Source organism: Suncus etruscus, chromosome 4, assembly GCF_024139225.1.
Source record: "Suncus etruscus isolate mSunEtr1 chromosome 4, mSunEtr1.pri.cur, whole genome shotgun sequence".
In the NCBI taxonomy this organism is placed as follows: Eukaryota; Metazoa; Chordata; class Mammalia; order Eulipotyphla; family Soricidae; genus Suncus; species Suncus etruscus.
In genome coordinates, this window is record NC_064851.1 from 13,759,687 (window position 1) to 13,776,644 (window position 16,958).

Here is a 16,958-nt window from a genome sequence, read left to right on the forward strand (position 1 = left end):
TAAAAAATGCTGGAGCAATAGCATGGTGGGAAGGGTACTGCCTTGCATGTAGCTGACCCAGGTCCAATCTCTGGAACTCCCATATGGTCTCACAGGCTGGCTAGGAATGATCTCTAAGCACAGAACCAGAAGTAAACCCTGAGTACAACCAATGTAATGTTTGGCCATTCCAATTTATGAGTTCTCTTCACACACAGAAACACACGGACATGCATCTTCACATACACACACACACACACACACACACAACACACACACACACAATCATAGGTTGGGATGTCCTGGGACTACCATACAGGCTTCAGGTCCATCAGAGAGCAGATATCAGAGCATTTTGAGCATCTAGATTGAGTAGACTGGAGATACTGCTTGCAAAAAAGAACAGAAACCAACCTCATCTTCCTTCAAGCAGCAGATGGAACCAATGGGATGAATTCGTGGGTGCCAAGACTTGACCCTCCTCCACTAAGCTTCTCCACCTGTGTCTCTGCTCCCACAAGGAGGATCCAGGAGACCCAGCCACTCCAGTCTAGACCTAGATAGTGGGGTAGGAGAGCAAGGACAGACTCAAGAACCTCCAGGTGACCATGAAGCTTCTCCAATGAGCCCGAACCCTTCCATGTTCCCTGGATCCCTGCAGTCAGGCCCCGAGGTTCCAATCATTGACCCTTAAAAAATAAATACAAAATTCCTAAAGGCAGAGACCTCATCTTAGTCACTATTTTGTCATCAGCTCCTGGCCTAGCCGCTGCTTTTGGAGATGGTTTGCTGTGATGGTTTATGGGAGGAAATGAGCCTTGGGGATTTCCCACAGGTTCCCCTTTGAAGGTCTTTATAGTTGAACAAGATGCCACACAGTCAATGGTGGAGAAACTGGAACTTCTCAGATGACAAATGGAGACATCTCTCTGTATAGGAGTCACCAAACCTTTCTCTTGATTGTATCCTCTATTCTGGGGGTCTCTCACACCCCTCTACTCTGAACAACTTTTTCCTTGACTCCATGGCACCTCTGTTCTAGGAATCACCCTAATTTGTGTGTCCTTTCCTTTCTTTTCAGTGTTTTCTTTTTCCCAGGAAAAGTTCGTGTTCTCTCTAGAACATATTTCCTTTCCCTTGTCCTCCTCTCTCATATCCCCCATCTTGAAAAACTAACAAGAAAAGGCCATGGAGAATGGCCTCCTTAAACCCAAAACATCCTTCTCTACCATGAAGCATGATGAAGGAGACACAGGAGAAGCACCAACTGCTCATGGTGCTCTTCTCACCCAATTCAGAGCAGGATGCCAAGGCCAGAAGCACAGGGAACCATAAATTATTCACAATCAGTCAGGTTTCCAAGTATATTAAAGCAAGTCTCCAACAGGGGCTGCAAGAAAGGTGGAGTGGCAGCAACAGAGACACACAAAGAACAAGAATCACTGGGGTAAAGAAGGATCTTGCCCTATCTACTCACATAGACACTAGGCTGGAAATTGTGCTAAGGAGCTTGCTTTGTCCATGATCGACTCTGGTTCAAGTCCCCACCTGAGCACAAAGCTAGGAAAAAGCCTTGAGTTGTACTGGTGTGGCTTCTAAACCCCCAAATAACTTAAAATATTGCATTTTAGACATTGCATTATGTTTTGAGAGATAGCACAGTGATAGGGAATTTGCCTTGCACGTGGCTGGCCTGGGATGAACCCAGGTTCGATTCTCAGCATCCCATATGGCTCCCGTGCCTTTCAGGAGCAACTACTGAGGGCAGAGTCATGAGTAACCCCTGAGCACTCCCAGGTGTGACCCAAAAGCCAAATATATGTATATATATAAAATATATATATATTTATATATATACATATATGTATATATATACATATTGCATTTCATCAAGCAGGTTCTCTCTGTTGGAAAGGCAGGAAGAATCTCAAGTGACCCCCACTTAGGAGGTGAAAGATTGGGGAGGGATGAAAGACCAGAGGGCTGAGCTGGGCCTGGCTGATCCTTGCCCTTGGCTATAGAAGGTCAGACAAGACAAATCAACCCTAGAAATGACAGATGCCCTGTCTCTTCAGGACAGACTTTACTCTGTCAAAAGAAACCACACCCCAGCTCCCTTCCACACTTCTAAACTGTTGGATTAACCAGTTTTCATTCTATTCAGGATATTTCTTCTTTGCTGTTGCTTGTTACTGATTGAATGGAAACACCTTTGGATTAAAGCACCTTTTGGATTGGTGCCCTAGAACATCTGTTCTTGTCCCCCGGGTGTGGTCTTTGGGTTCCCAATAAAGCCCTCTGGGGCCTCCGAGAGAAGCTGCTTGCATTTTTCGGTTCTCCACTACCGAACTTTCTGGTATTAGGGCTAGGAGCAGAAGGAAGGCTTGCAGTGTAAGTCCCTGAACCTGTTTTATTTTCTTGGCTGTGTGGGGGATTATTTCCTGTGTTGTTTGCTTCCAGACCTGCGTCTGCCCAATCCCCTGGGATAGGGCCATGAGGCTTCCACTTCACTAAGCCATCTCTTCCTTTCACAGTAGCCACAGTTCAGGCCATGCCACCAGTAGGGGACAGTGACAAAGGCCAATCACCACTGGGAGAAACATTCTGATAGGAATGATTTGGGGGATAGGCCAAGCCTCCTCTGTTCCTGCCCAGCTCCTAGGTGTCTGATCCTTAAAAAAAAAGGAACAAAAGCTTTCTGGCTGCCACAGAGCCAGGCCAGGAGCCTCTGGTGAGAACAGGGAACTCTTCATTATAATCTCTTTGAAAAGGGAAATTAGCATTTATTGGGTTTGTGGAGAGGAGAGTAGTTTGTGTTTGCTTGTTTTTTGGTGGGGGAATCCTAACTTGCCATTCTTGATTCTCTTTACAGCCCGACCAGCTGCCTTCAGCCCCTACCCTCACCTCCAGAGATTCAACCCTCCCCACCACCTCTCTAACCCCCACTGTGGCTCTTTGTTGTGCTCTGGGGTGATCCCTGCGGGGAGGAAGAGGCAGGTGAGAAGCCCAAGGCTCCATCATGTTGCTGGAGGATGGATGGGTCAGGAGGCCCAGGAACAGTGCCAAAGCCAGGGGGAAATCATCGTGCTTCCCCAGTCATTAACACCAGTAACAGCCGTGGGACCAGCTTGGAGCAGCGGTGCTAAGAAACAGCATCAAGAAACTGTGCCAGGTAAGAAGGGGGTGGGCAGAGATATGGTACAGAGGGTAGGGCTCTTGCCTTGTAAGCAAGTGATCTGGTTCTATCATTGATACCCCATATGGTCCCCTAAGCACTGCTGAGTGGGTGAAGAGAGTGGAGGGGTAGGGAAGAGAGGCGAGAACAGGCACAGGTACTGCAAAAGATCCCGCTGAGCACCCCAAGAGTGATTCCTGAGCATTGCTAAGTATGACCCAAATCCCTCTTCCTTGCCTTAGAAACAAAAACAAACAAACAAACAAACAAAAAACAAAACAAAAAACCACCACCTCTCCCTGGTAAGCAGGGGGAAATGAAGGCAAAGAGCAAGGAAGTGTCCTCAAAAGTTTATTTCTTTGTGGGGATGGTGGTTGGAAGGGATGAAGGATTCCCAGTCGGTGTTGAAGAGGTTCAGGGACCCCCCCACTGTTGATTCTCAGCCAACCAGGCCAAAGCAGTTCGATAACAAAAAAAGTGATACTGCTGGAAAATTTTTGAGCTACACTGGAGGCCATCCTGGCAGTGTTGGGGGACACCACACCCAGAGAGGCTCAAGGTTACAACTAGACATGCTCCCTAGATGGAGAACCTGGGTCACACACATGTTAGGGCTATGCCCTGCTCTCTGAACTGTCTCCCTCCAACCCTGGAGTTTGTGCTTTCATAGGCAATACTCAGGTGTTATCGAGGCCTTATTCAGACATGCTAAGGTCTAGTCGAACATGTGGTGTCAGAGATCAAATTCAGGGCCTTGTATATGCTTGTATGTGTTCTACCCCTTGAACTGTCTCCCCAGCGTTGGTTTCTGGCTTTGAGACAGTTAGGAGAGAGTTGGCTTTTCTTGCCCCACTAGGTCAGGATAATCCAAGCCCATAGTAGTCCTCTGGCCGAATCCTTGGACTCAGAGCAATTATCTATTGGGCAGGACAGAAGGGCAGGTCCTACTTGGTTCAACCCCAGTTCCACTGGTAGAGAAGGCAAGAGTGGTTCTGCATACTGAATCTCCAAAACTATTGACTGACAAAGAGGATGGACACTCAGAGCTTCCCTGGCACTTTAGGAAGACCCCAGGTATCAGGGGTGGAGGAAGGGGGGTGTATCTCCTCTCTACAGAGATTGCAGGAATGTGATCACTGCCTTCCCGCCTAGGATAATCAGAGAGGAAATCAGGGCTTTTTAAAAAAGGAGCCCTCGAGGGCTTCCAACTGACCTGACTCAACCAAAAGCAGTCACAGACCAGCTGGCTATGTCTGGCCACATTGAAGAGAAGCAGCTTCTATTAGAGAGATCCTGATGCCAGGAAAGCCGGCCAGAGCCGGGTGTGAACCATTTCTCCTTGCCCAGTCTGGCCAACGCAGCTGCCTACAGATTAAGGGGGAAAGGGGCCTCATGCCAGTTGTAAACTCAGGACTTGTGGGTGGGGAAAGGACTTGACTCCTAAGCCCACTAAGTGCCTGGCACTGGATCTGGATCTGAAACCCACCCTCTGCCCACCAGGCCCCTACCACACGCACACATCTGAGTCCCTAACACTGTGTTTTCGGCTCTCTAGGTCAAGGAGGATGATCTATGAGGGCTTTGTTGTTGTTGTTGTTGTTGTTGTTCAGTTGTGTGTGAGTGTTTCCTTGTATTTTTGAGTCACACCCAATGGAGCTTACTCCTGAATCTGTGCTAAATGATCTCTGCCCAGCAAAGCTTAGGAGACCATATGTAGTGTCAAGGATTGAACGAGGTTGGCTTTATGCCAGGTATGTACCTTACCCTGGTACTATCACCTGGTCCACAGATGGGAGGTTTGGAGCAAGTAAAAGGTCTGGAGCCCTTGCCCCGTCTGGAGGCTCAAACCCAGGAAAATCCCTCAACTGTGCAGATGCACCTGTCACTCCTCTATAATAGCTCCAAAGAGGTGCCATCACTGGCCAGAGTCCACAATGAGGATACAGGTTTCTATGCCATCCAAGGCCAACCCAGCAACCTCATTCAGTAAAATTTTAATCGAGTAGTGAAATGCAATGGAATACACAAACAACATGTGGTCTGCCCATTCAATGGCTCTTAAAATGATTCTTTAAAGGACAGAGGAGTATAGTGAGAAATATACTTGTTTTTTTTGTTGTTGTTTTTTTGTTTTTTGTTTTTTGTTTTTTTGGTGGTTTTTGGGTCACACCCGGTGGTGCTCAGGGGTTATTCCTGGCTCCATGCTCAGAAATTGCTCCTGGCAGGCAAGGGGGACCATATGGGACGCCAGGATTCAAACCGATGACCTTCTGCATGAAAGGCAAACGCCTTACCTCCATACTATCTCTCCGGCCCCAAAGATACTTGTTTTAATGCAACCAACCTGTCCCATACAATACTCCCACCTCACTGCTTATGATCCCACAAACACCACTAGGAGTGATCTCTAAACACAGAGCCAGAAGTCAGCCCTGAGCACAGCTAGAAACTGGGTGTGGCTCCCAAACAAACAAACAAACAAACAAGGATGAATAGACAGGTGATGGATAGATAGATAGATAGATAGATAGATAGATAGATAGATAGATAGATAGATAGATAGATAGATAGATAGATAGATAGATAGATAGATAGATAGATAATGGATAGACAGATAGATGGATAATGTCAATGTCTGGATATAGGTACAAAATGAAAAACAAAACATCAAAGGGAAAGGCTGTGTCACTTGTCATCCATTCAGAAGCACACAGAATATCAACTCAGGCGGAAATGAATTCTATGCTATTCAATCCATTTGCATTTGCTAGCCTTCAAGATTCTTTGAGTATGTAAGGCTAAGTGAGTAACTCTTAATGAAACTCATTTCCATTACATTAATCTGGAAGCCAAAAATGTAATTAGACCCTAAAAGAAGGGTGGGGACAGCCGAGCAGGTGAGGCCACCACATCTTGTCTCCAAACCACTGCCAGGTGCAGCCAGGGCATCTCCGCAAGCTAACTTCCTAAAATAGAGAAGAGTTTTCCAGAGCGGTGGCACAGCAGTAAGGCATTTGCCTTGCAAGCGGCTGACCCAGGATGGACCACAGTTCAATCCCCAGTGTCCCATATGGTCCCCCAAGCCAGGAGCGATTTCTGAGCGCATAGCCAGGAGTAACCCCTGAGCATCACCGTGTGTCGCCCCCACCCACCCAAAAAAAAAAAAAAAAAAGAGTTTTCCAAACCACCACAGATTCTAGCTGCAGCACCTCCTACCAGTGGTAAGCACCAGCACAGTATGGAGCCAGGGCAGAAAAAGGGAGAAACTCTGGAGGAGGCGATCATTTATTCTCCATCAAGTTTGCATGAACACATAGTAAGAGTTATTTGTTCCATCATCATGAGAAAACTGACTAAACAAACAGTTACCCATTAGAATTGACAGATGCACACACAGAGAATAAACCATCTGGAAAACAGTAACAGCACAGACTTCAAGATGGAGAACCTCTTTAATGGTGGGCAAGAGGTCAGCAGAGGTGGGATGCAAAACTTTGCACATTATGGATATCCATTCTACTCAAACCATCTTAAACAGCAGGTAAGACACTTCCTTTGCACACAGCCAAGCCAGGTTCAATTTTGAGCATTGCATTTGGTCCCCCAAACACTGTCAAGAATGATTCCTGAGCACAGAATCAGAAGTAAGTCCTGAGCTCTTCCAGGCATGATTCCAAAATCAGTAAACAGATAAAAATCATTGCAAAGGATTAAAAAATGTGGTTTGTGGTTATAATAGAATAATGCTAACCTATAATAGATAAAATACCTGCTGTCATTTAAAATAACCTGAATATAACCAGAGGACACTATACTAAAGGACATATTGGAGGGAGAAAATGACATATGATTCTACACAATGTGGTAAAGCAATAAAACATAAATAAACTCAGCTAAACAAAAACAAGCATGCTGGCTATGAAAATAAGAATTATTACCTGAAAGAACAGGAACAGGAGAGAGAAAACTCTAATCAAATTGGTCAGCCATAACGTGATGAATGGAAAGTAGAAATTGTAGTTGGAAACTAAAACACAGCATAAACAAATACTGGTTTCAAAAGCAATATACCCGAAACCTATATAATGTTTCAAATCAATATTCAATAAAATTATTCAGAGGGCCACATCCAGCAGGCTCTGCTCTAACTGCTGCTTCGCTTCTACATTCTCCACTAAGAAGCATGCCCATTATTGTGTTTCTAAAGTGTTGAATGTTGCTTTTGCTTTATAAACATTCTCTCTCATTTTAAAAATAAACTTTATAGTAGAAAAAATTTTACAGAAAAGTTAAGTTACCAGTTATTCCTTTTCCAGTTTTCTCTATAAATTTTTCTGCAGTTCTGTGTTATACTTGTCATATTAATGAACCAACATAGACACATAGCCATTAACTCTCTTCTCTAATGTCTTTGTGTTTCTTATCTCTTGTCCTCTTATATTCCACACTCCTATCTCCATTAATGTCATGCATTACATTAAACTGCCTTTCATCTAATTTAATATTTCAAAATAAAATATAATTCTATTGAGGGCCATATTGATAGTACAGCCACTCGTCTTGCAAAAGGTCAACCCAAATTTGATCTCTGAAATTCTATAATGGCTCCAGAAGTGATCTCTGAGTAAAGAGGTAGAAGTAAAACCCTGACACAACTGAATATCTCCCCCCCCCAAATTAAAGTGTATAGTTTTCAGGTATATATCTTTTGAAATCAATAACATTATATTCTGTGTTATACGTCCAACCAGAATTCTATTTTTTAGTAGAATCTTCAAAAGCAAGCAAACAAACAAACAAACAAACAAACAAAGGGTCCTTGTGTGAAACAAGGATAACAACATGCCCTGACTAGAAAGTCTGATGAAATCTACTGTCTACCATAATGATCCCAAGAGCAACATTTTGAAAAGGGAGAAATGACCATGCATGACAATTTGGCTACATAAGTGGTGGAGGCTCAGATGCAAGGAGGGACCTTGGGAGTTTAAGAAAATAACCTAGAAAACCCTCCTGATGAAAGAGTTCAGTGGTCATAATATACAGGTAGGGCTGGAAAGAGGAAATCTTGTCTATACAACAGAGACAACAATCCTGGATACACTTTAATCAACAGGGTCCTAGTGGTCAGAGTTTGACCCTCCCAATTCCCAGTAAAAGCCAGAGAAATCCATTTGTAATCTAAATGAGGCAGGGAGTGAGGCAAATGATGGTAATACAATATGATAGAAAGTCAAGACAAGTCAAAATGAATTTCATATTCACAACTACTTTTTCATAGAAGCACGTTGATGATGTTGCATGGGACATTCTTAAGCTAACAAACTATTATTGACCTGAAAGTCCAGTTTAACTAATCTATTTTAAAACTAGCTTAATCTTACTACATAATAGAAATAATCATAATGTTAGTTATGGTGACATCTGCTTCATCTCTGAATGGACTAGCCAATAAAGAATGGATAGTTATTTCCTGGTTATTTCCCTTTTACAGACTTTGACTCAAAAGAATTGACTCACTTAGGGGCAGAGAAATAGCACAGCAGACAGGGCACTTGCTTTGCATGCAGCTCACCTGGGTTTCATTCCCAGCTTCCCATACAGCTACCTCCAAACACTCACAGGAGTAACTTCTGAGTATAGACCCAGGAGTAAGCCCGCCCTGAGCACCACCGAGCAAGACCCCCAAAAACAACAACAATAAAAATAATTGAGTCACTTTCCCAAGGTGGTGAGATTAAGCAGGTGCCAGGTCTAGGATAAGAATATCTGTCTTCTATCTCCATGACCCACCTACATAAACATGGTGCTGTTTCTAGCTCCTACCACTGATACCCAGAGACAGCATGTGTTCTGTAAGCCTCCACAGTCCTAGCACCAAACATCCTTAAGACCCACCTAAGCCTTATGAACCCTTCCCACTAGACCCTAAATGGAAGTACCAAGTGAATTTTGAATTTATTTTTAAATATGAAAATCAGGATCTGGAGTGGTAGCACAACAGTACTGCATTTGCCTTGCATGCAGCTAACCCAGGATGGACCTAGGTTTGATCCCAGATGGTCTCCTGAGCCAAGAGCAATTTCTAAGAGTAGAGCCAGGAATAACCCCTCAGCACCACACAACCCCCCACCAAAAAAAAGTGGAAATCAGCACTTCTGTCATAAGGAGGATTCCAAGGTCCCAAATCAGCACTTCCTATGTTAATGGAAACACCAAAGAGAGTAATAGTTTCTAAATCAAGCATCAGAGAAGCAAAAGTATGGATCAGAGTGACAAGGCTCTGAGCAAGCCCACATACTAACATGTCTAGAGGCAGAAAAATGCATACATGGACTCTGGGTGTTTCTCTCCAGTTTGGGACAGTAATAGACTGAATTTTACCAAAACTCTTTCTAAAAGGTGGTGCTAGAGGTAAGGCATCTGCCTTGCAAGCGCTAGCCTAGGACAGACCATGGTTCGATCCCCCGGTGTCCCATATGGTCCCCCCAAGCCAGGGGCGATTTTTGAGCAATAGCCAGGAGTAAACCCTAAGCATCAAACGGGTATGGCCCAAAAACCAAAAAAAAAAAAAAAAAAACCAACTCTCTAATGGCACTCCAGCATGCAGGAGTACATCTTCTAGGGCCAGAACATAGCTTGTAGGAATATAGCTACCTTGAAGTAGTCAACCTAGATTTAATCTTCAGCATTCCATATAGTCCCCTAAGCTCTGCCCAAAGTAATTCCTGTGTGCAGAGCCAAGAAGAAATCCTGAGCACTGCTAGGTCTGGCCCAAAGACTAAAATAATTTAAATATAAAGTAATTATAATGAGCATTTATTGAGTACCTACTAAGTTACAGGCATCATCCCAATAGCTTTTATTGATAGAAAGCTGTACCTGGGCATTTAAAAATTTTCAGGCAAGAAACTGAGGTACCAGGAGGTAAATTATTTATTCAATGAACACTTGTATTTTACCCACTAGTTTATTGTCCTGTAGATTGTAGATACGACAGTGACTCAAAGAAGATTCTTACCTCTATGGAACTGCTGGGGATCTAAATAAAAATAAAAATAAATTGTTGTGCTATTTTACAAAGTAGTTCTACATGTAATAAAGTACATCAGAGCCAAGGAATCTCCAGAGAGGTAGAAGTATGGTATTTTAGTTAAGGTGGTCAGGGAAGATGCCTGGAATAGTTGACATCTGAGTAGAAGTCTGAATGGGGCAAGAGGGCAAGCCTAGATCTAGGGAAGGGTACTTGAGGACAAGGAGACAACTAGCACAAAGACCTTGAAGTGCGAATAATTGATCAATATAAGTCCAGCTGACTGGAGTAGGTAAAATGGGGTTCAAAAGATAAAAGAGATTGGAGAAAATAACAAGGGCAGCTTATTTTTAAAGAACCACTGCGATATGATAAGTGAGTGGCTTAAGTAAGTAGACAAGTGGATGGGTATGCACAAGCATGGATAGATGGATAGGTGGATGAATAGATAAATGAACAGATAGAAGAGTGGAAGGGTGGGTGAATGGATGGTTGGATGGATGGAAGAATGTATGAATAAATGGATGGAGAGGTATAGTTACATGTATGAATGAATGAAAAGATAGATGAACAGATCAATCTATGGATATTACAGAAAATGTATTTCCAGGACTACTTTTAGATTTACTATAGAGCATAGGTAAAGATATAAATAGAAATATATAGAAATATATATATTGGTGTATATGATATATGTTATATGTTATATATAAATATATCTATTGGTTTGGGGGCCACACCCAGTGACACTCAGGGGTTACTCCTGGCTATGCGCTCAGAAATTGCTCCTGGCTTGAGGGACCATATGGGACACTAGGGGATCGAACCACAGTTCATCCTAGGTTAGCATGTGTAAGGCAGACTAGGTCCTGTGCCACTGCCCTGGCCCCAATAGAAATATATTTTATGAACATATATAATATATAACTCACAAGTCAAATATTCCTGATTTTTCAGTCCCCAAATAATCAACTCCCTCCGGGGACTCAGATGAACGCACTCTCTAGTTAAAACAAATCCTCTATATAGAGAATCCTGACTTGGAGTTCAAAATGCAGTCAATCCATTGCCCCAATTTATGCATTACTCAAAGGTACTAAGGGATGGCGAGCCAAGAAGGAAGGACTGGCCTTCCATCTAAAACTTGATCAACTTTCATAGGACAGATGCACTTTGTCCCTGGGCCCCTCACTACTTAGGACAAGGCACCGGCTCTACCAAAACATGTCAAATTCTAGGGCAAGAAAATCTGGTTTGCCTACCAGAAAGGAGCAAAAAAGGATGGCCTGTGAGAACAAAGCCCAAGTTTTTCACTGGTGTCCCAATGGCCAGGCTGCCCAGCCCAACAGGGCCAATCCCCACCTCCACCTAAGCCACAAACCAACCTCACCTCCAAGTCCTTCTCCAGCTCCAGTCCAGCCTCCATTAGGTTGTGCTCAAACTCCTCTCGCTGCTCCTTCTTCTCCTCTTCCTGGGCATCCAGCGGCCCCAATTCAATGTCCCCATGTCCCCCACCACCAGGCTCCTTTCCAGTTTCCCCATTGGAGACCACAGCCACAGCATGGCCAGGGGAGCCGGGGTGGGCCCCACGTTTCCGGTAGTGATAGGCAAGCACATAGTCCACCTTCCTCTGGTTGTCATAAAAGTGCATACGACTCTGACGAGCCTCTGAGGACATGGGATCGTTGACATCCAGATAGTTGTTGATGACCTGGCCAGAGACAATAGGATGGGGACAGTAAGGTGACATGAAGCTGGGGTAAGAGCTTCTGCTGAGGCAAACTTGGTGCTCTGGGCACAGAGAGATACCCTAGGAAGCCAACCTTTCAGACTCAGAAGACCCAGCAGAACCCTGAGAAAAGAAACAGAGTGGCCCAAGTTCAGGGGCCACAGCCAGCCCTGCTAGTCCACCAGCACCAAATCTAGGCATCATTGGTGCCCTGGGGTCTGCTCCACTCTCCAGGCATATATTACACATACATATAGCAACTTGAACATGTAGCTACAGGTATAAGACTCCTTCATGCCCACATCTGCTCCACACAGCTGGGTTAAGTTTTTAACTCACAGCCCTCAACAAATAAACCACACACACACACACACACACACACACACACACACACACACACACACACACACACACCTATGCATTGCCCCAAAATGCTCTGCTGCACACAAGAGCCCTACACAGGCACCAGTGCACAGCCCGGTTGCCACCACCTTGCTGGTCTAAGTCTGTGTGCAGATATCACATGCAACACATAGCCAATACGCACCGGTAATCGTTCCGGATCCATTGGAACAAAGGTCGGTGGTATCTGATTGGCCCACTTCAACTCCCACTTTGTGGAATTCACTAAACACCGTGTCCCTCTCAGCCCCACATCCTCCTCCTTCTCCTCTCCAGTTACAGACCCCGAAGTAAGGGGACTGAATCTGCTCCAGGCTGCTCCGGGAAAGGGAGGTGGTGAGGAGAGGAGGAGAAAGAATGAGGCGGAGCAGGGGAGGGACCTACCTGCCTTGCTCCCTTTGGGTGTTGCCCTGTTTATTAAACGTTGATACCCAGCTGCCTCGGCAGCCACCTGAGAGATCACCTGGGCAACCAGATGGATGCCAGGCACAGGGGACAACTCAAAGCCACTGTGGCAGAGGCCTGGCTGCAAGGAGTCTGCAACCTAGAAGTGGGAACACCTGTTTCTCACACCTCCTTTTGCCTGGAGCCACCTCTGGCTGGAGGATAACAGGGGTGCTGAAACACTAACATGAAGTGACCCTAGCATATACGTGTATGCCCATGCACACAACTCTGTCCCCAAGTGGTGAACCCCCAATCAAGACAATCTATGGGGTCCCCAAGAGGGCCCGGTACTCACAGAGTAGTACTCACACTCAAGCCCAGTACTCACAGAGCTGCCACGAGTGCTCCTTCCACTGGAGGGCTGGCCAGATGCCTGGGGAGAACTGCACTGTGTACCCGGCACTCGAGGATCGGGCACCTTGAGGAGCTGCTGTCCAAGTTGGGCCCCTCTGGCCACTGCACGTGGGCTCAGCCGACGTGGGGAGCCAGGGAGCAGGGGGATGTCTGTGAAGGGGAAACAATCAGAACTTCAGGGAATGCAGAAGCTGAGCACAGAGCAGTGGGGATGCTGGGGATTGTCAAGGTCTTATCATAGCTGGGACCATCTCAGCCTCACTGAGCCAGGCCCACCCTGGCCACAGTACAAGGGAGAGAGAAAGAAGTCTAGTGGGGTATCCTCCCAATATGTACATACATGGTATGTGTTGTGTATGTAAATATTTTAGGAGATTACTATGTTACTCACCCTAAACTGATTGGTGATTGTGCCCTACCCTAGGGTGTGACCTGGCATTCTGCCCTCACCCTAGGGTAGTACCTGATTCTGCTTCCACCATTGGTTGGTATCTGATCCCACCATTGGGTGGTACCTGATTCTGGGGGATAAAAACAAGGGTCTGTGGAAGGCCGGGGCTTTTTGCTGGAACTGAGGCTGAGTCTTTGGACTTCAGTCTTGTCCACCGAATAAAGCTAATATTTCCACAAGCCTGACTGTCTGCGAGCTGTTTACCCACCGTTTCACCTCAGAACCGTAGGCTAGACAGGATGGCAGAGGCATGCTCCGAGCTGGAAGAGAAAGGCCTCATCCTCCATCCCTCAATCAGTCAACCTCTTCGGGGTCTGACTTGCAACAGTATGCATGTCACACACCAACATTTTCATAGACATGTGCATAAATATATTCCACCATCATGCACACTCACATGTGCACGTACATACACACATGGGTCTGGAGGAACAAGCATGTGCTCTACTACCACAATTTTTATAATCCCTGGGCAAGAGGAGAAAGATAGTATCAGGTAAGCCCAGGTGGTTGGAAAACCCAAGAGATTCTTTGAATGAGTGTCAAAGGTTTAAGGGCCTCTCTGGGAACCCATCGCACCTTCGGACAGCAAGGCCTGCTGAAGATTCTTCAGGAAGAATAGACAAACCAACTGAGCTTGCTAAGATCAGGGGCAACCTCTGAAAAAACCCTGGAGTCCCAGGGGCAATAGTACAGCAGGGTGTTTGAGTGTTTGCCAAGGTAGGGTGTTGGAGTATTTGTCTAGCACATGGCCAACCCAGGTTCAATCCCTGACCTCCTATATGGCCCTCAGCCCACCAGGAGTGATCCTTGAGTGCAGAATCAGAAGTAAGCCTTGGGCCCGGAGAGATAGCACAGCAGAGTTTGCCTTGCAAGCAACTGATCAAGGACCAAAGGTGGTTTTTTCGAATCTCGGTGTCCCATGTGGTCCCCCGTGCCTGCCAGGTGCTATTTTTGAGCAGACAGCCAGGAGTAACCCCTGAGCACCGCCGGGTGTGGCCCAAAAAAACCAAAAACCAAAAAAAAAAAAAAAAAAAGGTAAGCCTTAAGCCTCAGTGAGGATGGCCCAAAAACAAAAAGGGGGTTCTCCCTCTTGTAAGGAATGCAGCCACCCTGCATTTAGCCCATAAGCTAGAAATCAACCTTAGCAGTTTCCTATCTCTTACCCAGTTTTTCCACAACTCTATGGCGTGTACCCCTCAGATAAAATTCAAGCATATCTGATCTTCACCACATCCAAGTCCCCACTCTTAGGCCAGAGAGATAGAACAAAAGGCTAAGCCATCTCCTTACACACAGCAACTCCAGTATGATACCCAGCACCACAAAGGGTCCCACGAGCACCACGAAGAGTTGTCTCTGAGCACAGAATAAGGAGTTAGCCCTGTGTACCACCTGATGTGATCCCAAATCACTTCACCTTAATCCCCCAAAAGAAAAACAAGAAACCACTCTAGGTGAAACTATCATCTTAATTTCATCAGCTACTATTAATCTAATAGGTTCATAACCATCCACCTGCTTCTACCCTCACTCCCCCCCCTACTGTTCTCCACATAAAAGTCAGGGGATCCTTAAAAAACTTGGGTCTCTTGACACCTCAGTTCGTGATTTTTTTTCTTTTTTTCCCCTTAGGTCACACCTAGTGATATTGGTGATATTCAGGGCTTACTCATGGCTCTGCACTCAGTTATCACTCCTGATAACTCATGTGTGCTCAAGGGACCACATGTGGTTCTGGGAATTGAACATGGGTTGGTCTCTTGTAAGACAGGTACCCTACCTACTGTACTGTCTCTCTGTTGCTCACCATCCTGGGGCTAAGGGATCCTGCCCATGTAGCTAGGAGTTCCTATGGGGACAAGAATTGCTCACCTCATCACATGGTAACTCATGTAAGGCTGAACAAAACTAGAGTGCAGTTCTACTGGTCATCTGCCTGCATCCAGATCCAAAAATCTCTTCTTACCTTGCCCTCTCAGTAAGGTCTACAAAACCACATTAGTCTACCCTCCCTGCCAGCCATGACCCTCTTTGATTAGAACACAGTCTTGACTATGACCTATAGGCTGCTCCAAATATTCCCTAATCTGGACTTCATAGGTGAACCACCATGTCAAAAATGAGAGAGAGAGAGAGAGAGAAAGAGAAAGAGAAAGAGAGAGAGAGAGAAGCAAAATGCCTGCTCCAGAGGCAGGCATGAGGGTGGTGAGTGGATGAAAGAAAAATTGGGAACATTGATGGTAGGAAAAGTGCACTGGTATATGGTATATATTCTATGACTGAAACTCAAGTATGAACAATTATCTAACCACTGTGCTTAAATCACTGTGCTTAAATATAGAAATTATTATAAAAAACAAATAAATAATAAAATGATTCCCCAATTTGGTCCCTGCCCTACTTCCCACTGTCCATCTCTAAAATTTTTTTTTTTTTTGGTTTTTGGGCCACACCCGGCGATGCTCAGGGGTAACTCCTGGCTGTCTGCTCAGAAATAGCTTCTGGCAGGCACGGGGGACCATATGGGACACCGGGATTCAAACCAACCACCTTTGGTTCTGGATCGGCTGCTTGCAAGGAAAACGCCGCTGTGCCATCTCTCCGGGCTCCCCATCTCTAAATTTAAAGCTTCTCTGAATGGTCTTATTTGCTTGATAAGGAGTGAAGGAAGTCAAGTCTGACTATATAAAATGGTTAATGATAATGATAATGATAATAATAAAAATAATAATAAGGAAAAGAAATTAAGGGGAAAAGGGATAGAGGACTGTCCATTCTGAGGGGGGATGGTGGGGAATGAAGGAATAAAGAGCATATTCTGATCTTGATCCACACTTTGAAAGCACCTGCAGCCCTTCTGAGTGCAAGGCCACAGTTAAACCTCTTGGTCAAGCTTCAACAAGAAGCACCGGTAGTGGTCTAGACCTCAGATGCACTGCATCACAGTCGTCTGAGCTTCAATGAGCCTCAGCAGCCACATGGTGCTCCACTCTGCTAAACAGCCATCCAGCCTGGCCACTAGAACTCATAACTCAGAGCAAGCCAGGAGCCAGCTCAGTCATTCATGCCCACACAAGGCCTCAAAGTCAAGAAAATCACAGATTTTTCTGACTTTCATTTGTACTACGTGGTTTCTGTGAGCCAGCAGAGGGAGGGTGTGTCATTTCTTGCCTCATAAAGCAGTGCAAAGACACAGAGACTTGAAAGCATATCCACCAAGCTGTGGAACATACAGAGGAATCATTGAATAATAATGTTTGTAATAATCACAACTCCAATTGGAGTTCTGATGCCTTTTGTTTTTGTTTTAGTTTTTTGGGTCACACCCAGGGATGCTCAGGGGTTATTCCTGGCTCTATGTTTAGAAATAGCTCCTGGCAGGCTC

The 16,958-nt window shown here is 45.2% G+C and overlaps 1 protein-coding gene across 1 annotated transcript in view; it reads right to left on the reverse strand.

Annotated features, from left to right (window-relative positions):
• Positions 1–12,484, reverse strand: part of ANO2 (anoctamin 2) — a 350,630-nt gene extending 338,146 nt beyond the window's left edge. The window contains 2 exon segments of the mRNA XM_049771984.1: positions 11,578–11,898; positions 12,464–12,484. Coding sequence (XP_049627941.1) covers positions 11,578–11,898; positions 12,464–12,484 — 342 coding nt within the window.
• Positions 12,485–16,958: the final 4,474 nt, after the last annotated feature.